At 40.9% G+C, this 21,370-nt stretch overlaps 1 protein-coding gene across 1 annotated transcript; it reads right to left on the bottom strand.

Annotated features, from left to right (window-relative positions):
- Positions 1-15,091: 15,091 nt before the first annotated feature.
- Positions 15,092-16,587, bottom strand: LOC138348175 (uncharacterized). Its single transcript, XM_069296793.1, has 3 exons — positions 16,281-16,587; positions 16,073-16,221; positions 15,092-16,030 (listed from the first exon to the last, which is right to left on the bottom strand). Exons 1-3 carry the CDS (start codon positions 16,585-16,587, stop codon positions 15,092-15,094), a joined length of 1,395 nt encoding a protein of 464 aa, XP_069152894.1.
- Between the last annotated feature and the right edge of the window lie 4,783 nt (positions 16,588-21,370).

The following is a 21,370-nucleotide window of genomic DNA, read 5'->3' as shown; positions in this document are numbered from 1 at the left end:
TCCATGGTCCTCCGAAGATATCGAAGTATGTGTTTAACACCATTTCCAATGTCTTTTTGTTGGGGAGGAACTGAATCTTGCCAGTAGACTTACTGCAAAACAGATATCTAGTCGAGTATTGTTAGCAAGCTAGATTAGTGCCCCGACTGTACTAAGGTAAGGAGTTTCATCACCAAGAAGCTCTTCATAATTCTCTTGAGGTCAAAATGGATCGGTATTGATGTCAAGCGATCTTACCACCATTGGAGTACTCAATGGATGTGAGTTATCCATGTAAAAACGCTTTAATATCTTTTATGTGTACGTTGATTGATGAACAAACATTCTATTTGACAAATTCTCAATCTGTAGGCTAAGACAAAATTTTGTCTTTTCGAGATCTTTCATTTCAAATTCTTTTTTCAGACACTCAAAAGCTTTTAAAAGCTCTTTACGAGTGCCAACGATGTTCAAATCATCAACATACATATCTATTATAACAAATTCAGACCCCGACCGTTTAATGAAAATGCAGGAACAAACCGCGTCGTTTTTGTACCCTTTCTTTAACAAATATTCACTCAGACGATTGTATCACATCCTTCCTGATTGTTTCAATCCATACAGAGATTTCTTAAGCTTTATTGAACAAGTTTCTCTTGAATCTGTGTATGCTTCAGGCACTTTGAGTGCTTCAGAAATTTTCATGAAAATGTTGTGGTCCAATCAGCCATATAGATAGGTTGTGACAACGTCCATTAGACGCATTTCAAGTTTTTCATGAACTGCCAGATTTATGAGATATCTGAAGGTGATTGAATCTACCACTGGAGAATATATCTCTATATAATCTATGCCAGGTCTTTGAGAAAAACCTTGACCAACGAGTCGGGCCTTATGTCTCACAACTTCACCTTTCTCATTTTTTTCGTACAAAAACTCATTTTTATCCTACTGGCTTGATACCTTCAAGTGTTCGGATTATTGGTTCAAAAATTTCACGTTTTTCTAGTGAAGTCAATTTAGCTTGAATTGCATCCTTCCATTTTGGTCAATCATTTCTCTGTCTACATTCATGAACAAATTTTGGCTCAAAATCTTCTTCTTGTTGCATTATGTCAATAGTAACATTATAGGCAAATACGTTGTCAATCACAACATTATTTCGATTCCACAACTTTCTCGTCGAGACATAATTCATTGAAATTTCATTGTTTTCAGAAGTTTGAACCTCCTCATCATCATGTGTTATGACTTGGGTCTCATCTTGAGAAATTTCTTTCAAGCATGATCATCTTGATCATTTATTCATTTTCTCTTTCAAGGATTTTTATCCTTGGAACCAATTGGTCTACCAAGCTTCAAATGTGGTCTAGACTCATTTACCTTAACAATTTGTTCCGTCGGGATATTAACTCGAATTGGAGCATTAAGAGCTGGAATATGCGATTTAGTAATCCTTGAAAGATTAGTAAATACATCTGGTGGGTGATTTGCAATGTTCTGCAAATAAATTATTTTTTGAACTTCTTGCTCACATTGGTTTGTTCGAGGATCCAGATGAGATAGAGATGATGAATTCCAATCTATCTCTTTTCCCAACATGTTGGGTATACTGATTCATCAAAATGACAATCAGCAAATCTTGCCTTAAATAAGTTTCCAGTCATAGGTTCCAAATATTTTATGATTGAATGAGATTCATACCCAACATATGTCCCCAACCTTCTTTGGGGCCCCATCTTTGTGCGTTGTGGTGGAGCAATTGGGACATACACCGCACATCCAAAAATTCTAAGATGGAAAATGTTTGTCTCTTGACCAAAAGTCAACTGTAATGGGGAGAATTCATGATAATTGATCGGCCTTATGCGCACAAGTGCTGTTGCATACAAAATAGCATGCCCTCATATAGATACATATAACTTTGTTCTAATTAGTAATGGTCTAGCTTTCAATTGCAGATGTTTAATAATGATTCTGCTAGACCATTTTGAGTGTGAACATGCGCAACTGGATGTTCAACTGTTATACCAGTAGACATACAATAATCATTAAATGTCTGAGATGTAAACTCACCAGCATTATCTAGACGGATTGTCTTTATTGTATAGTCTGAAAATTATGCTTTCAATCTTATTATTTGAGCTAGCAATCCCACAGAAGCCATGTTGCGAGTTGATAATAAATACACATGTGACCATCTTGTAGAAGCATCTATCAAGATCATATAATATTTAAAGGGTCCACATGCAGGTTAAATTGGTCCACATATATCACCCTGTATACGTTTCAGAAACGCAGGGGATATAATTCCAACCTTAACTGTTGATGATTTAATGATCAACTTTTCTTGAGAACAAGCAGCACAAGAAAATTCCTTCGATTGAAGGATATTTGGGCTCTTTAAGGTGTGCCCATGTGAATTCTCAATGATTTTGTGCATCATATTAAATCCGGGATGGCCCAACTGGTCATGCCAAATGATAAAATTATTAAAATTAGTTAACCTTTTGTTTACTGTACTTATACTTGTATAGTACAACCTAGAAGAAAGTGCAGGTAATTTTTCATGCACAATTTTCTTCTCTATATTAATTGTAGTAATGTATAGGTATTCAACCTTTCCTTCATTTAGCCGTCTCAACAAGCCATTTTGGCGAATAACTTTGAAATTTAATAAGTTTCTTTGAGACTTACTACAATATAATGCATTATCAATGTTTAATATTGTCCCTCCAGGTAGTAAAAAGGTCACTCTTCAAGAGACCTCAATTAATTTTGTACTACCTGATATTGTGTTGATATATGCCATTTTCATAACCAAATTAGAAAAGTATTTCTTTTCTTTTAATATTGTATGCGTTGTATCACTATCAAGAAAGCATATATCTCCATCACTCATCTTGAATTCAACTGACAACTGGGGATTTCTTTGCTAGTAGCAACTTCGTGCTGATAACGTATTGTAAAGAAAGCTCAAAAAATTATAATAATAAGAAGAAGATAAGAAGTATAAGATAGAGGAGAGAACTTTTCTTATTCAAGTGTGTCTTCCAAATGGTGAGTGATTCTCCATTTATAGTGTTGAGATATCACTTCAAAAGTCATCTAATTAATAGATACATAGTTTTGAAAGTTCTTATCACCTTGGAAGCACCTATACATGAACCCATTTAATAGTAGATAAATCTAATGGATAATCCACATATACTATACAATGTTTTTACAACATGTACTTTTTACAATAACTAGTCAAATATAAATTGTTTTCCTCTTTCTCTCTTTCTCTTTTTATTTTTCTAAAAAGAAACACTTTTCAAAATAAATCGAACAAATCTTTTCATGATTATAAAAGGACTACTAATATTAGATAAGATAGTATATCTCCTTTTGAATTTTTTTTGTGTGAATTTCTATAAGGTGTTCAATATTCATATGGAAGTGGACTATTTCGAATTCGTGCTGCTTAGGGAGGGCCCCATTTGAGGAAAAATGTTTTCTATAAAAAAATATATGTTATATATTCGAAACTCAAATTCGAGATTTCTGATTAAAAAGGACAATAGATGATTGTGCTTTTTGAAATATTTAAGTGACTTAACAACAAAACATGTGATCGATTAGGCATTGAAAATATCTTTAGTATACATTTTATAAGCTAACCGTAGTCACGTTGATTTGTGTAAATACTTTTGTTATATAATACAATAGAGTTCTTATGTACTTCATAACTATCCATTAATATGTATCATATATATACCTTTAAGATATACTATTCAAATGTTGTATACCTTAATAATATACAATAATGTGCAACTATTTTGCTATTATATACCTTCTGGATATATAACTATTTAAATTGTATATATTTCAAAAAACTCCGGCCTTGTAATTTTGAGGGGCAAATATTATAAATGGATACATAGTGTTTTATCGAAAAAATGATTTCGAAAAGAGTTTGTTTTATTAGAGGCTATTTTCGACTTTTAGGAGTCGCCATTTAATTTTTTAAGGAAAATCAAGAAAAACTCATTTCCAAAACAACTTAAACAGAAAAATCGTTTTAAAACTTTTTAGGGGGTTCGGGATTCTTATTAGTGTCTTAGGAAGGTGTAAGGCACCTAAGACACTCCGCTAACTTACGATTTTCCGGCGATTAACTATTTGACTATTTTTGTTTTAACCTTTGCGAATTGAAGTTTGAATTTTATCATAATTTACTTAGCCAAACTTTGCAAATTTTGAAATATCTATCTTTTGAGATTCCGTCTTAGTTAAACTTTTTTTTAAACCTTAACTCTCTAAGCAAACTTGCGAATTTTGAAACGTCTATCGATTTAAGATTTAATTTTACGTTTTAAATTCGATAAAGTAAAAGCGTTCGGTGGGGTTTGGAGTTTTCTAATCCTAGACTAACGACATTCGAGTAAAAAGCGTAAGCAAATAATAGAGAGAGAGAGATATTTGGATCCAAGTTTTCGGGTTCTGTTCGCCTTGACCAAAACTTGGACCCACCTGTTTTTTGGGGTTTTGACCCATTTTCTCTTTCGTACCTGTCCTAATCTAAACATACAAATATAACAAGAAAGCTAAAAGGGACAAGGGCTTATGCCCATTACAAATAAAATACGAAATAAAATTACAAATAAAATACAAAATAAAATAAAGAGGTCTTCTGATCCGTTTTTGGATTTCTTCAATCTTCAGTCCTTGGAACTTCGAATCCATGCTCCGGATTTGGGTGGGAGACTCGATGAAAGAACTTCCGAGCCTTTATGGCTCCTTCGCAAGTCAAAGGTGGGATGGGGTCCCATAATGGGCTCGAAAGAGGTTTAACATGCCACAAAGAAAACCAATAGAATGAGAATCGGCACCTTAACCAAATAACTAACATAAACACAACTCTCTTCTATCTCCCTTCATGGGCACTTAATTTTAAACTTAAACTTAGAGGAGTAAAATAAGCTTCCAACAGTGAGCATAAAAACAACCCAATATTAACCAAACTTAATTTCCCACAAATGCCATATTAAATAATTAGACAAGAACAATTTTATCCAAACTTAGAAAATAAAGGGAGTAAAACTTCAAATAAAACCAGATCTACCGGGCAGTAAATTAAGCAATAGATATCGAGAAGAAATATAAGACGAGTTGATACACAAAACGATACATGTAAAATAACTTAATAATATCATTTGAGTTAACGGAACGACAAGCTTCAAAATAAAAAAAACAAAGTGTAGGCTAAGGAAAAGAAGACGCAACTACATCATGAGATTCCCTCAATCGACTTCGAAAGGTTAAATTTACATACATAACGATGCTAATGTCGAACAAGGAAAAATCAATCACTATGTGGCCTTCATACGACTGAAAAACTCAACACGAACCTCCTGCAAGCATCTCGGCTCATTCATCTATATGAGATTATGAGATGAGAACTAGGATGTCGAGAGGGAAATGACAACGCAGGTTCATGTATATGCAAACATGTACTGAACAGAAATAGAAATGGTCCATTAGCGACTCACTCAACACTCAACTACATATAAAGAAAGACATACTCGATAAGAAGAAGAAGATGGAATCATATTCGTTAAAGTGTGTGGACTTCTAAACTATCGCCAACGACGTATTTGTTTAAACAGACTAGCTAAACACCTGAGTTGTATATGCCATTTAAACAAACAGCAGGTGACAACAAGCATACCCTGTGATGTCAACCTCAACAGATAGGACTTGAACAAGGAAGAAGAGCCAAAACGAGAACAACTTCAGGGAGTAGGGAGCAAAGAAGAAACCTAGACTGCCTATTAACGACATTTTGTACAAGGACCATACAAAATTTTACATCCCCCGCCCCCCAAAACTGAAACGCATCGAATCGAACTCACAGCGAATGCTAAAGTGAACTTCAGAGGAGAAGCAAGAAACGACGATAAACCTCTGAAGACACATACATTCATACCAAAATGCTATCGAATGAGCGACGACTAATAGTCGGCTCAGCATAGGTACGAAAGGAGGAAAGCAAGGCTTGAAGAAACAAGCGAAAACATGAATACGTACAACTCAACACAACAACAAAGAAAGAAAAAGAACACTTTCCAGAAACATACTAGGACAGGCCATGTATTCAATCATTCGAATGTTCCAACATGCTCGACACAAAAAAAAATGAAGCAGCAGACCAACAGACTAAATAAACAGCATCACAACCAGCAGTAGACACACACTGAAGCAATTGAATAAATATACTTAAACCAATAACAAACGCCAAACTTCCATATAAGAAGAAACAACAAGTTCAGAAAAGTTAATCAAAACTTCTTCAGCAGTCACGACATAAAACGAACCAGAACAAACCCAACAAAGCAATGAGCGACAGAGGGGACCATTTTGAGATGAAAGAAGTCGAGAAGATAGTATAGAGTGGAGGGGTTACCTTTTTAAGTGCAGCGAAACGGTGACGACGAGCAGGCCAAACAGCAACAGCAACGACTTCACCACCTTGCACCGGACTCGAATTTCCGACAAAGAAAAGTGGAATCTGGTCAAGAAAACTTGGACCCAAACGACAAAATGCTATCTGTCGATCGTTGGCAAAGGACGAGAGGTATTTTCTTCACTACGAAGGCAGTTCCAAAGAGAAACGGGAAAGAGCCGAAATATTTTCAAGATTTTTCTCAACCCTCTTCTAAGACAGACGAAAGAAGAACTGAAAACACTTTCAAAGATTTCTCAAACTCAAAATCTTATCACCGCCCAAACTTCAACCTAAAATTTCAACAAAATTTCCAATTCGATTTTTCTCAATAAAAATTCTCTCCAAAATGTCCAACCCCTTTTCTGAAGAAGAGAAGGGGTTTTTATAGAGGAGAACAAAATTAGGTTCTCGAATTTGGGAGGGCGGGAAAGATTCAGGCCTACCATTTCAAAATTTGAAATCTCTTCCATTAATGGAGCAACATCTTTTTTCTGAAAATTTCGCCCTTGCGGAAATGGAAAAAGGGAGGGGAATGGCTGGGATCACTCCAATCGTCCTTGAGGTGAGATGTGGATTGATCTCGAGCCCCCAAGGACGAAAACGCGTCTGGCAAAGACGAAATGCAGGTCTGCCACAGCCCCAAAAGCACTGTACACGGTACGATGGGTTGAAGAAGGAAACGTTGGGGGAGGGAGAAGTCGCGTGGGGAGATGAGAAACGCGATTGGGGCTGCTTTTGTACGCAGCTTCTGCGTTTTGTTTTTTTTTCCTGTTCTTTTCTGGGTTTTCTGGCTTGGGGAGAGACGCAGGGGGGAGAGAGCGTGGGGGGTCGCATTTTCCATTTTGGGGGTCTGTTCTTTTGCATTTTTTTTCTTTTGCAGGGATTTCGTTTGCAGGGGGGATCGCCTGGGATTTGGGGAAGAAGGAAAGGGGGAAAGGGATTTGGGTCGAGGCGGGTCAAAGAGTTGGACGGGTTTGAATATTAAAGTGGGAGATGGGTTGGGTTAATAATTAAAGGGGTTGGGCCGCCGGGAATTGGGTCATTGGATTTGGGTTGAAAGGAATTTGGGCTTGGGATTAATGATTGGGGTAAATGTTGGGCTGAAATTGGAATGGATTGTTAAAAAAATGTAAAAAGAATTCAATTTAAATAATAGCCAATTGATTTAAACAAAAATGAATTTGGTGTAAATTTATTAACGAGCTTATTTATTTAGTAACATAACCATTTAAACTGTAAAAAATAGTGCTTCAAAGGCATAATTATAATTTAGATTAAACTAGTTTAATAAAACATTTAAATGTATTTTGATGGTTTTTGAATAATCATAAGATATACTAATTATATACATAATTATGTGAGTAATATATTATCAAAAATTACGTTAAAACGTATTCGAAGTAACATAAAGTTCATGTATTATATTATATTCGTAAAATTTATAAAGCTAATTAATTTAAAATATTTGAAAAATTTAGGAAGCTCGATAATTAATTTACCCCGACGCGGGTCAAAATTTGGGTGTCAACAACTGTCCCTCATTTTACTTGGGTTGATGCAAGCAACTCGAGGAAAATGAAATTGACCGAACCAATTTTGACCAACTCCATTCATTTAAAGGAAGGATTTGGCTAAGGGTTTAGGAGTTATGGCCGAACCCCTGCAAACGGGTTTCCTACATATTTCAGGCTATATGAGAATTCAGGCCACTTGTAGTTCGATAAGTTTGATTTACCGCATGTTTTGAAAGAATCAAAAGCCACCTCGACATCGAATTATGAAGGTGCCGAAATGCTCGAGAATAGAATTCGAGAGCGAATGTTGGAATACAGCCGAGTTTTCAACATTGAATCCGCCTACATATCCTTAAACCTTCAGAATCAGGCTGTGTGTAGTTCGACACGATCAGTGGAAAAGGAAGTCTATTATGCTAGATAACCTTTGGTTTTGGACAAACAAAAAATAAAACGAGTATGAAAAGGAGGCTTGTAACCTCCTAGCCATGAATGTGGAGCTCTTCACATCCATAGGTAAGAACTTACACGGACATAATTTCCAAAACTCTTGGCGAGTTGTCACTCAGACTGGAAACTTGCTTCCGATAAATCGAAACTTCCGGATGCGAGACTGAAACTGACAGAACTAAAGAAAGACCGACATGCCTCGAGAGGGTGGTTTTATTGTGGTGGAAGTCGCTCCTCTGCTCGCGTCCTAAGTGTTTGACATTCCTCTTCGGACTGTGTCCCAGTTCGCTGCTAAGAAAAGTTCCACGTCGTGCTGCATCCTTTTTGATATCGTCCGCACCTGTGTTTTTTTGGAGAATTCATCCTTTTCGAATGCTCTCAACAAAGACTGAGATAAAACTCGTCAGCTTAAAAAATGCAATTAGGATGGGAGACAGTGTCTTTTTACCGTGCCGACAGTTCATTGTTCTCCTCAAATCGACGTCGACTCGATCGGTCTGGCGTCCAGCAAATAAAGCTTATGTCTTGTGTTTCGCAATAAAATCTTCAACGTACTCTTCATTTGATGCTAAAATAAATAAATAGATGTTGATGCGATATTGATGTCTCTTTTGTCGTTATCTTTGATGCTCTTCTTGATATTTATTTTTTCCATCAAAATAAAAGATGCATGTTGAGGCCGATGGATAAATATTGCTCTTTCTTTATCCGTGTATGTCCTCTTGCGGGGCATGAATACCTTTCCGCGATATGTAAATTCCCGTGAGATATGAATCTTCTCGCGATGCATAACTTTTATCGAGGAATGAAATCTTTTCGCGATGTGCAAATTTTGACGAGGCATGAATTCTTCTCGTCGTGCATAATTGTTGACTCGCAATGCATGATTTTCGCAATGCATGATTTTCAACGAGGCATGGATCCTTCTCGCGATGTACAAATTCCAGAGAGGTATAAATTCTTCTCGCGATGTATAAATTTTGTCGAGGCATGAAATCTTCTCGTCGTGTCTAAATTTCAATGAGGCATAAAATCTTCTCGCGATGTATAATTTTTGACGAGACATGAAATCTTCTCGTCATGCATGATTGTTGACTCGCAATGCATGATTCCGTGATGCATGATTCTTCAGTGTGTGAATTCCACGATGCATGAATTCCGCGATGCATGATTCCGCGATGCATGATTCTTCAGTGTATGAATTCCGCAATGCATGATTCTTCAGCAGTATATGACTTTCGCGATGCATGATTTCCGCAATGCATAATTTCGCGATGCATGATTCTTCGATGCATGAATATTTATATCGCCCCCGTGGATAATAACGGCAAGGCGATCTCCAAATAATATATCGACTTGATCGATAATGGTAAAATAATAATAGTATAAGCATCTCTTCTGAGGTAATACATTGTCTTGATCGATAATAATTATCTTGCTTTGATAACGCAATGCAAATAGCATCCTCTATAGAAATCGTGAAATCTTCGCTGAGATTCCTGTTTGATTCACCTTTGAATCTGGCCAGACGCTTTTGCAAATTTCACATTGTTGAGAATGGTTTGACATAAACAAACACATTCACAAGCATCTTGACACAAACTATATGAATTGCCTCCTGATTTCAGTAAGTCACTAATTTTGGAGATAGTTTTCTCCTCTTCGGGAGCTCTCCGTATTCATCCGTCGGGATAATTCGGCCGACTTTAAAGCAAAACTATAAACCTGCATCCACAGAAAAATTGTCAGTTTTAAAACATACTAATCTGTGTCGATTCCTTCTGTTATTGGCTCCTGGTCTTGACATCTCCGGTTGATTTCCCGACTTCCCGACTCTTGATAGATAAGAAAAGATATTGTACACCAAAACAAATGACACATAAGAGGGAAAATTTTTAAAAGAAATGAGAAATCTTTAAGAAATAGTATGTTGAAAAAGTCGCTGCCAAGTCATGTCCTATCAGGCTTTACAAGCTCCTTTGAATCTGACACTTGCTGATGAGTTTCAGAGGCACTCCGGACTTGGAGGGAAAATCGATAATGAAATTTTGAGGCCATCCTCAAAATTTCTGTCCCAGTTTACTGTCCTGCTTATCTTTCCACTGTAACTGAACAGACCGCGGAATTTTTGATATCTTTTCAAAAATTCTGTCCCAGTTGCAGATCTCGAAATGTCTTTAGTTCGATCCGCTGAAGAGGAGACTTCTTCTGGAGAATTTTTGAGTCCCTCTCAAAAATTCTGTCCCAGTTTCTATTGTAAAGGGGAAATAGAACTTACGAGATATATGACCGAGCCCTTGTGGCGCCTACGTATCCCGTTGAGGCAGGAATCAGGTCAAACGTAGTTCCCCTTTAAGGTCGACAAGAATAAAATTTACAAAAAAACCGACCGAGGCTGACAAAGGCCGCCTACGTATCTCATTCTTGAGAATTCAGGTCGAATGTAGTTCAGATACAAAGAAATGATTAAAGGGGGTAAATGGGGTGACCGAAGCCGACATAGGCCGCCTACGTATCTCGTTTTCGAGAATTTAGGTCAGACGTAGTTCGTTACAAAGAGGGATAAGAATTCAAATTGAGCAAACAGAACGATTACAAGTAAATGATAGAAAATGCAAAACGAAACTTTAAGCGTAGTATCTCTTGACAACATCTGAGTTGATAGGCTTGGGCCATACAGTGCCATCCATCTCGGACAGGACCAAAGCACCTCCAGATAGTACTTTACGAACCATGTAGGGACCTTGCCAGTTTGGCGCAAACTTTCCTTTGTACTCGTCTTGATGAGGAAAAATGCGCTTGAGAACCAACTGACCAACTTCAAAATTTCTGGCTCTTACTCTTTTGTGAAAAGCGCGAGTCATTCTTTGTCTATACAACTGGCCATGGCAAACGGCGACCATTATCTTCTCATCAATCAAAGCTAGTTGATCAATCTGTTTGCTAACCCACTCAGCATTGCTTAACTCCGCTTCTTGGATGATCCTTAAGGACGGTATCTCGACTTCAACAGGCACGACTGCCTCTGTTCCATATACCAGCAAGTATGGAGTAGCCCCAGTTGATATTCTGACTGTCGTTCGATAACCTAGCAAAGCATATGGCAACATTTCATGCCAACCTCGCTGTTTGTCAATCATTTTCCTCAGAATCTTTTTGATATTCTTGTTGGCGGCCTCTACAACTCCGTTCATTTGGGGGCAATAAGCAGTTGACCTTCGATGAATAATCTTAAATTGTTCACATATCTCGTTCATCAGATGACTGTTAAGATTTGCACCGTTGTCGGTGATGATGGACTCTGGAACTCCAAATCTGCATATCAGGTTGTTGCGGACAAAATCGGCCACCACTTTCTTGGTTACTGACTTGTAAGAGGCTGCTTCCACCCACATGGTGAAATAATCAATGGCAACCAAAATGAATCTGTGTCCATTAGAAGCGGCCGGCTCTATAGGACCGATGACATCCATTCCCCAAGCTACAAATGTCCAAGGTGAACTCATAACATTAAGTTCGTGAGGCGGCACCCGTATCAAATCGCCGTGCACTTGACATTTGTGGCATTTTTGCACGAATTTGCAACAGTCGTTCTCCATAGTCATCCAGAAATAACCGGCTCGAAGGACCTTTCTTGCCAAGGTAAGCCCATTCATGCGTGTTCCACAAACTCCAGCATGTATCTGTTCAAAAAGTCTCACAGCTTCAGCAACATCGACGCATCTTAAAAGACCCAAATCTGGAGTCCTCCTATACAGGACTTATCCATTCAGAAAGAAATTGAGAGCCATACGACGTATCGACTTCTTTTGATTAGATGTAGCGTCTTTTGGATATGTCCCAGACTCCAAGTATCTCTTTATGTCGAAATACCAAGGCAAACCATCTGGTTCTGATTCAACATGTGAACAATGGACTGGATGTTCCTTCAAGTCTATATCCAGTGGGTTGATGTAATCAGTATCCGGATGTTTGATCATCGAAGCGATGGTGGCAAGAGCGTCAGCTAATTCATTCTGTATTCTGGGAGTATGTCTGAACTCGATCTTGTGAAACCTTTTACACAGATTTTGCACATATTGTACGTAAGGTACAATCTTCGGGTTCTTCACAGCCCATTCTCCTTGAACCTGATGAATCAAAAGGTCTGAATCTCCAATTACCAGTAACTCATAAACATTCATGTCGATGGCCATTTTTAAACCAAGAATACAAGCTTCATATTCAGCCATGTTGTTTGTGCAGTTGAAGCGCAGTTTAGCCGCCATAGGATAGTGCTGACCAGATTCAGATACCAAGACTGCTCCAACACCTTTACCCCTGGTGATTCACCGCTCCATCGAAGAATAATATCCAACCTGGATAAGCTTCGGAGGTATCTTCACCCACAAATGACACTTCTTCATCGTGAAAATACGTCTTAAGTGGTTCATATTCATCGTGGGATTTTCCGCAATATGATCAGCCAAAGCTTGTGCCTTTATTGCCTTCTGAGTCACGTACATGATATCAAACTCACTCAACAGCATTTTCCACTTAGCTAACTTTCCAGTCGGCATCACTTTCTGGAAGATGTACTTCAATGGGTCCATTCTGGAAATGAGATATGTAGTATACGATGACAAATAGTGTCTCAGCTTCTGGGCAAGCCACGTCAGAGCACAGCATGTCCTCTCCAGCAAAGTGTAGCGAGATTCGTACGGAGTAAACTTCTTGCTTATGTAGTAGATAGCCCTTTCCTTCTTCCCTGTCTCGTCGTGTTGATCAAGTACACATCCAAAGGCATTATCCGAAATAGACAAATACAGCAACAAAGGACTCCCTTCTCGTGGTGGAACCAATATCGGTGGGTTAGATAAATAGCTCTTGATAGCGTCGAAAGCAGTTTGGCACTCCTCAGTCCACTTAGTCGGGGCGTATTTCTTCAGCAACTTGAAATTAGGCTCACATACCACTATCGATTGTGCTATAAACCGGCTGATATAGTTCAACCTCCCCAAGAAACTCATCACCTCTTTTCTCGTTTTCGGCGGAGGTAACTCTTGAATCGCTTTGATCTTGGAAGGGTCGAGCTCAATACCTCTTATGCTGACTATAAACTTCAACAACTTCCCAGCTGGGACTCCAAAAGCACATTTGGCGGGATTTAGCTTCAAGTTGTACCGACACAAACGCTCAAAGAATTTTCTCAGGTGTGTCAAATGATCCAAACTCTCACGGGATTTGATTATGACGTCGTCCACGTACACTTCAATATCCTTATGAATCATGTCATGAAAGATAGTCGTCATGGCTCTCATGTAAGTAGCACCGGCGTTCTTGAGGCCGAACGGCATTACCCTGTAGTGATATACCCCCCAAGGAGTAATGAAGGCCGTTTTTTTCTGCGTCTTCTTTATCCACCAAAATTTGGTAATAACCCGCGTAACAATCCACAAATGACTGCATCTCATGTTTGGCACAGTTTTCAATCAGAATATGGATATTTGGCAACGGAAAATATCCTTTTGACTAGCCTTCTTGAGATCTCTGTAATCGACACAAATCCTGATTTTTCCATCTTTCTTGGCGACCGGAACGACATTGGCCAACCAGGTTGGATATTGCGTTACTTCCACCAATCGAGACTCTATCTGCTTGGTGATTTCCTCCATAATCTTCAAACTCAATTCAGGCTTGAATTTTCGAGTCTTTTGTTTCACCGGCTCGAACCCAGGGTTGATAGTTAGCTTATGAGATACGACATCTGTACTCAAACCCTGCATATCACCGACTTCCCAAACGAACACATCCATGTATTCGGCAAGCAGATGAACCAGGCTCTCCTTCTGAGTTTCATTCAGGCGAGTGCTGATCTTAACCTCTTTGACACTTTCTGAATCTCCCAAATTCACCGTTTCTGTCTATTCCAGATTCGGTTTATGTTGATTCTCGAACTGTCAAAATTCTTCTGCCACATAATCCGGTTCCCCACTTTCTTCGTCATAGTCGTCAACCTCGTCGTCATTTGCCTAATTTTGCTCATTTAGCTCATGACATGACATGACATTGGTAGGTTTGTAAGTTACATTACTGAAATCATAAACAGACAAAATTAGGAAAGTAAAATATAACACATAATTAAATAAACAAAGTCAACATAAGGAGTCTTTCATTTAAATCGAACAAAATGCAAACTTGGGTCATGGCACAAGGCCATGTCGCCTTTTAAACATCACAACAAAATTCAAAATCAAGAAAATGCAGAAATGGTGGGTCTCGGGCCTCTTCCGGATGACCACCGATTTTGGTATGCACAAAATAACTCCTTTCTACCACAGAGTTCGGGACATCAGGATCGGCGTGGACGTCCAATTTTGCAGCATCTCCCCTAGTTCAGCATCACGAATGCCAGCTGGCTCAGCCTCCTCCTCGATAACAGTGTTAATCTCCTTGAAAAGGCCACAGATTCCTTCCCCGCTGTCTTCAGGCTCGGCATGCTCCGGGAATGGAAAGGATTGATAGAGAGGTGTGATCACATCATCATCTGTGGGGATGTATCCCAAACCATACTTTGATCCTTGAGCAAGGACAGGAACTGGCTCAATGATCCCTTGGGCATTCCTTCCTAATCCGAAACCTGGTTCGAATCCGCTCTGCAACATTATCGTGGCGATCATTCTGTACATGGCCGGCATGGGAGTCTGCGGGGCCAAGCCCTCATCGGTGGCATTACCAACTCCACCGTGTAGAAGTCTGAACTTTGCGGCGTCTTGTCCAAGACCGGCACCTGCTTACCTGAATGGCTCCTTTCCCCGTGAATAACTAGTTCTTTATTTTTCCATACTAGTTTCATCACTTGGTGGAGAGTGGAGGGGACAGCTCCAGCCATGTAAATGAATGGCCTTCCCAAAAGGAGGTTATAGCTGGTGTCGATATCCAACACCTGGAACTTTTCCTCGAATTCCGCGGGGCCCATTTGGATGGTTAAGTTTACTGCTCCCAACGTGTCTCTCTGTACACCGTTGAATGCTCTCACATTGACCTGGTTTTGCTCCAACTTTCCGAGGTCAAACCTCAACTGCTTCAATGTGGACAAGGGGCATATGTTCAGTCCAGATCTGTCGTCTACCAAAACACGGTTGATGATCTTTCTGCGACATATCACGGTGATGTGTAGAGCTTTATTATGGGCCCTCCCTTCGGCCGGCAATTCATCATCGCAGAAACTGATGCGGTGTCCCCGAATGACTTGGTGAATCATAGCAGCTACATTGTCGCTGCTCGTACCTGAGGGCACATACGTGTCATCCAAGGCTTTCATCAAAGCCTGTTTGTGGGACCAGGAGCTCATCAGCAGGGCCCACAAAGAAATCTGGGCTGGAGTCTTCTCCAAGTGCTTGACAATGGAGTAATCTTTGGGCTGCATTCTCCTCCAGAACTCCTCGGCTTCTGCTTCGCTGATCGGTCTCTTGGCATGATCTTTCTTTTGTCCTCCAAGAGCAAGCTCGTCAGGAGTGAAACATCTGCCAAATCCAGTCATGCCTTGAGCCACAGCCGTTTCTATAACAAACTTGGGTTTGGCGAGAGTCTTTGAGGGCACTAAGGCAACAACCTTTGCAGGTGTCAGAATGACGAACTATCCCTTTTCCCTGACGCTCAAAGAAGCGACAGCCCTTTCCATGTCTTCCTGAACAACAGGAGTAATTCTCTTCGTTTCACGCTTATCTTCGTCAATTTCTATCATGTTGATGTTCCCACCCCCATGATTTGGCAACGGATCGTGTTGACGTTTGGCGCCGCAGGCTGAAGGGAGACCACTTCCTGGTCAATCAAATCCTGGATCTTGTGCTTGAGATTGATACAGTCTTCTGTATCATGTCCAACAGTGTTGGAATGATAAACAAATCTCTGCTCCGGTCTGTAGAATCTGGAATTGACATCCACGGGCTTGGGCCCCACAGGGTGGATGTATCCTGCTGCGGATAATCTTTTGAACAATTTAGTTCTGCTTTCAGCCAACGCGGTGAATCTTCTGGAGGGATTCTTCTCAAACCTGGGGCGAGGGGGATCATACCCGCTCTGTTGAGAGGGAGGGACTTGTTGATAAGTGCAGGCATTTGGGCGTGGAGATTGGGTTCTGGGGTAGGGATTTGTTTGGTAGTTTGGCATTGGAGTTTGTTAATTTGGGAGGGGGCTTTGATATGCTGGAGTTTGTATTTGATATGCAGGGGAAGGTGCTCGATAGCTTGGGCTTGGGGGTAGTTTTGATATACGGAGGGAAAATTTTGGGGAATTTGGGGCGGATTCTAATACGACAAAATATGGGCATCTGGATAAGTGGGGGCGGCATAGTAGTTGCCGGATGATTTGATTGTGGATGATAGGCTTGATGAGACTTTGATGGAGGCTTGGAGCGGTCTTGAGGACGTGTTAAGTTTCTGGGGGCCTTTCTTCCCCCGTATGAGATAGCGGCAACCTCCTCTCTTTTCTTCCTCACCAGTCCGGAAGACCCAGGAGATGCAGACACTCAGTCTATCTTCCCCGACTTCAGGCCATCTTCGATAGTGTCACCCACTTTGACTATCTCGGTGAACTTGGTGCCGATTAATAAGATGACTCTTTCGTAGTACTCGGGTTCCTGCACTCGTACGAACACCTCTACAATCTCCTTCTCAGTCATCGGAGGCCTCACCCTCGCTGCCTCTTTCCTTCATCTGTACGCGAACTCTCGATAGCTTTCTGTGGGTTTCTGCTTCATCTTCTCCAAGGAGTACCAATCCGGGACTATCTCTACGTTGTATGCGAATCTGTCTATAAAATCCTTAGCCAGTGCTCTCCAACTGGGCCATTGTCGAGTTTCGTGCGATGTGAACCATTCCAAGGCCTCACCGCACAGACTCCGGCTGAACAACCTCATCAGCAGGGCTTCATCTTTGCCAACTCCCACGAGTTGGTTGAAGTACGCTCTTAGGTGTGCCATGGGGTTGCCCACCCCTCCGAAGGTATCAAACTTCGGGATCTTGAACCCTTCAGGCAGGTTCAAGTCTGGGTGGATGCATAGTTCTGCGTAGCTTAACCCGACGACGTCTGGAGTGCATTGCAATTCTCTCATTGCCCTCTTGATCTCCTCCTTTATGTCCGCCTTCGCTTCTTCCCTCACCCTCCACTCTCTTTCTTGCTCCTCGTAATGGTCCAACTCAGAGCCGTGCACCTCATGCTCGGCCGGGACGGGGACTTGAAATGTTGTTCTTTTAGGGAGGGGTGGAGCTATGGAAGGGCTTGAGACGTTCTGTGCAGTTTGATAGTTTTGTGGATAATTTTGGGGATTGGTACTTAGGGTCAAGTGGGGATGTGGTGTTTGGGAGTTTAAGGCAGTGGGATTTTGGCTCTGATTTTGGGGTGGTGGGGCTGTTTGAGTATTTTGGGGGTGTGGTGGCATTTGTGGGGGGTTGTTTGGAAGTGGTGAGGGAGTTTGATAGGAGACCAACGCGTATTGGGGGTTTTGGGTTGTCATATCTACCCTAGACGGGTTGTGCACGGGTGCCGATGGACGGTGCTGAGTAGGATCCGAGTTGGACGGGGGGAAGTATGTATGAGGTCTCGCGTTGAGAAAGTTGGGGCCAAACCCGGGCGGAGGCGTGTCTTGGCTTCGTTGCATCTCGACCATCATGTTAGCTATCTGCTACATCAGCTGCGCAATTAGCTCATTCTGCTCTGCCACGGTGGGCTGAGCCACCACGACATCTGTGAGGCTGACTTGTTCATTGTTGTCTCCCATGTCTATATTTGCATTTGGTCCGGGGAAGGAATCTGTAGGACCTTTTGATCTGGTGAAGTAGGGGTGATCTGCCAGCTTTATCGACACAGATCAGTAAAAGGTACCTGAGAGGTGAAACAACTCAAAGGAAAATTTGTTAGTGCATATCCGGAGTACAAAATGCATAATATCGCAAAGAAAACATATGAACACACAAGTCGCTTTGTTTGAGGATATTTTATATTCTTTTTATGAGTTGGGCGTTTTAACCATTCAGCCCACGAATGAGGATGGAAATATATTTTTGAACAAACAGGAGTTTGCTTGTTTTGACATCATCTCGGGAAGGCCGAATCACGTTGAGCTATGATCTTCTTGCAGCTGCTTTTTGGTGCCCGTTGATCTTATCTTCGTATCTCCAAAACATAGAGGAGAATGAAAATTTTTAGTGATAGGGGCCGGGCCGGGAAAGGCTGCCTATGTATCTCACAAGGAGAATTCAGGCCCAACATAGTTTGGATTTAGGATGAAATCTTTTAATTCATTCTTTCATTGCGATTACAAGGGAATTGAAAAACAACATTGAAATTCCGAGAAGACAACATTTTGGTGATTTCTCGTCTTGTGGCTGCGTCATTCCTTTTCTTTCAAACAGTCGGAAATGGAGGCTTGTAAACGATTTCCTCCTCCTCGATTAATTCTTTGTCGGGGCCACTGCTATCTGCTCCCTGGTCACGGGCGAGGTATTTTCTTCCCTTTGGGTTGCTACAAGTCGCCAATTCCTCATCGAGTGACGCACTTCTGGCCAACAACACGACAGTCTCAATATGTATCTTTGCCTCTCTCGCCTTTCCTTCGTGTATCTCCAAATAAAGCAAGTTCAACCTTTTCCTTAGGCTTTCGGTTTCCATCTCAACCTCATTCTTTCTCTTTATCTGCGACGCCAGATCTTCATCCAAGGTCGTGACCGCAGCTTTGTAGATTGCCGTGGTCATGTCTACTCTAAGTCATTCCTCCTTAATCTTCTGAATCTCTCGAGTGACTCGCTCGATCTTTCTTCGCAATTCCTCCACAGTGAGCTCCGTCCGGACGTTCTTGCCTTTGTCCATAGCGGTGATTCAACTTTCCTGAGATGATAGAGCGGTATTTAGGATTTATGGTATAGGAGATGGATTTTTCATGAGAAACTTGAAACTTGGGAATTTGGTCGGACATTTGTAATATTGACTTCTGTATACTCTTTGGAATTTTGGCTAGAAGTGGGTTTACGGATATCCTCATTCAAAGCAACGTAACATATAAATATTTAAACACATATATCGAGTCCTAAACATGCATGTGACCCTTTTGTGCCAAGTAATTGTACCCCCGAAACAAATTTCACTAGATATCACAGCATTCATTACATAATAAAAATCAAACGGGATACATCTTACGAAGGGGATGTAGTGCAAGTACACATATAAAATCAATCCCACGCAGGGGAGTTAAAGGGTCGATGATCCAGCTCCTCTTCTAGCCTTCTCGGATAATGCACTTGTTGGTGAACACGTATGGCTCAGCGAACGCAGCTTTGGAAGATGTCGGTACGACTCGTAAGGTGTTCATCTGCTCATCCAGAATAGTGTCCAAACGCACCAAAAAAGCCCTTGTGTCAGCTAATTCTTGTGACGTCACAGCCATAGCCCTCTGATTTTCCAATTCCCAAAGCTGGTACTCTCGCTCCTTTTGTTGAAATTCCTTCTCTTTCTTATGAAATTCTTGCTCCCTTCGGTCCCACTCTTGCTGAAAATGGTATGCATGAATCTGAAGCCTTGTTTGCACGTCTTTGATTTTCCGACCCGTGCGTGGTGTTGGATCCACTACACCATGCAAATCATTGTGCAACCATGTCTTGTATTCGTCAACATACCCAGCTTCATACCTATCTTCGGTAACCTCCCATTTCATGTTGACACGTCCGGCCCATTCCTGGAGGATAATTTTAGCGAAAGATATTTTGTCCTTCTCATTGTAATCGACAACGAAAGAGCTGGCATCCCCTTGGACGGGTATGATTTGGACTTTCCCAAATTGCCGCATCACTCTTGTCGGGTTGTAAGGACGCAATCCTCTGATGCCGGGAAGGATTAAGAATGGCAGTTTGGCCCCTTGGGCTGCTATCATCTGGGACTTGAAGCTCAGTAACACCCACTGTAAGTCTCCTTCTTTCAAATCATAAAACACCCTTGCCCACACGTCCCTGGTGGTGTGAATTGGAAATTTACAGATACTCAAGTAGAACTCGTAATTATCGAGAGGACTATTTTGACTCGGTTCGGCCAACTCCTGTGGCTGGGGGTTGTCTCTTTTACATAAATGTTCCGTCATCCACCATTGGAGTAAGATGTTGCAACCTTGGAAAAACGGGAACCCATTCTTGCACAGACTCAAGGATCGGTAAATGGGGCCAAGCATCAGTATTTCTTTTCTTCAGATTTTCTACCGACTCCTCTGAACATGGCATTCACCACCATCACTACCCGGGTGTCGATTTCTTTTCCTTCGTCTTTAGGGAACACCATAGTTTCCAAGAGGCATGTAGAGAAAGCGATAGCTTGGGTTTGTCTCCAGGTACTGTAGTCATGAAATTCTTTCGGGAATAGTCTAAAATAATTGTCGTGTCCCCACCTCTCGAAAAATCTCATTAGTGGAATGTCGTGGGTCTTTAACCAATCTGCGTTCACTAGGAATAATATGTCTCTTAGTTCAGTCTTGGTTGGCCTATCTGGTAGGAGAATGTGATGATCAGGACGTTTTTTCCTTTTGCCACACGTCCCAATTGAGTCAAGGCAATCTTTGATTTCTTCTAGTGTGGGCGTTATTTCGACATCTCCAAATCGGAAGACCATCTTCTCATCGTCCCAAAATCGAGTGATGACCTCGATAAACGTGGGCCATACCTTGAAATTCATTATCGAAGGCAGGTGACTCAAGTAAATCGAGATTTCTCTCTTCTGACACTCCTTAAGATATCCCCACCATACTCGAAGAATATCGGGCGCCTGGGTGACCATTTTGAAGTGAAGGAACTGACTTAGCATCTACAAAAACATACAACTAGTTAATTCTCAATCCCCCCCGATACAACAACTAGTTAAACACGCAATACATCCTTCAAATTTAAACAACAAACATGAACGTCCTATCGAGCCG

The sequence above is a fragment of the Solanum lycopersicum genome, chromosome 4, assembly GCF_036512215.1.
Source record: "Solanum lycopersicum chromosome 4, SLM_r2.1".
NCBI lineage: Eukaryota > Viridiplantae > Streptophyta > Magnoliopsida > Solanales > Solanaceae > Solanum > Solanum lycopersicum.
The sequence above is the reverse complement of the archived record's forward strand: the minus strand, read 5'-3'. Positions and strand labels throughout refer to the sequence as shown.

Coding starts and splice junctions, on each gene's coding strand:
- LOC138348175 (XM_069296793.1), bottom strand. CDS start 16,587: ATGCCAAACTACCAAACAAATCCCTACCCCAGAACCCAATCTCCACGC. Junction 16,222..16,280: donor TGGACATGATACAGAAGACT/GTATCAATCTCA, acceptor GTCTCCCTTCAG/CCTGCGGCGCCAAACGTCAA. Junction 16,031..16,072: donor GGGCTGTCGCTTCTTTGAGC/GTCAGGGAAAAG, acceptor ACACCTGCAAAG/GTTGTTGCCTTAGTGCCCTC.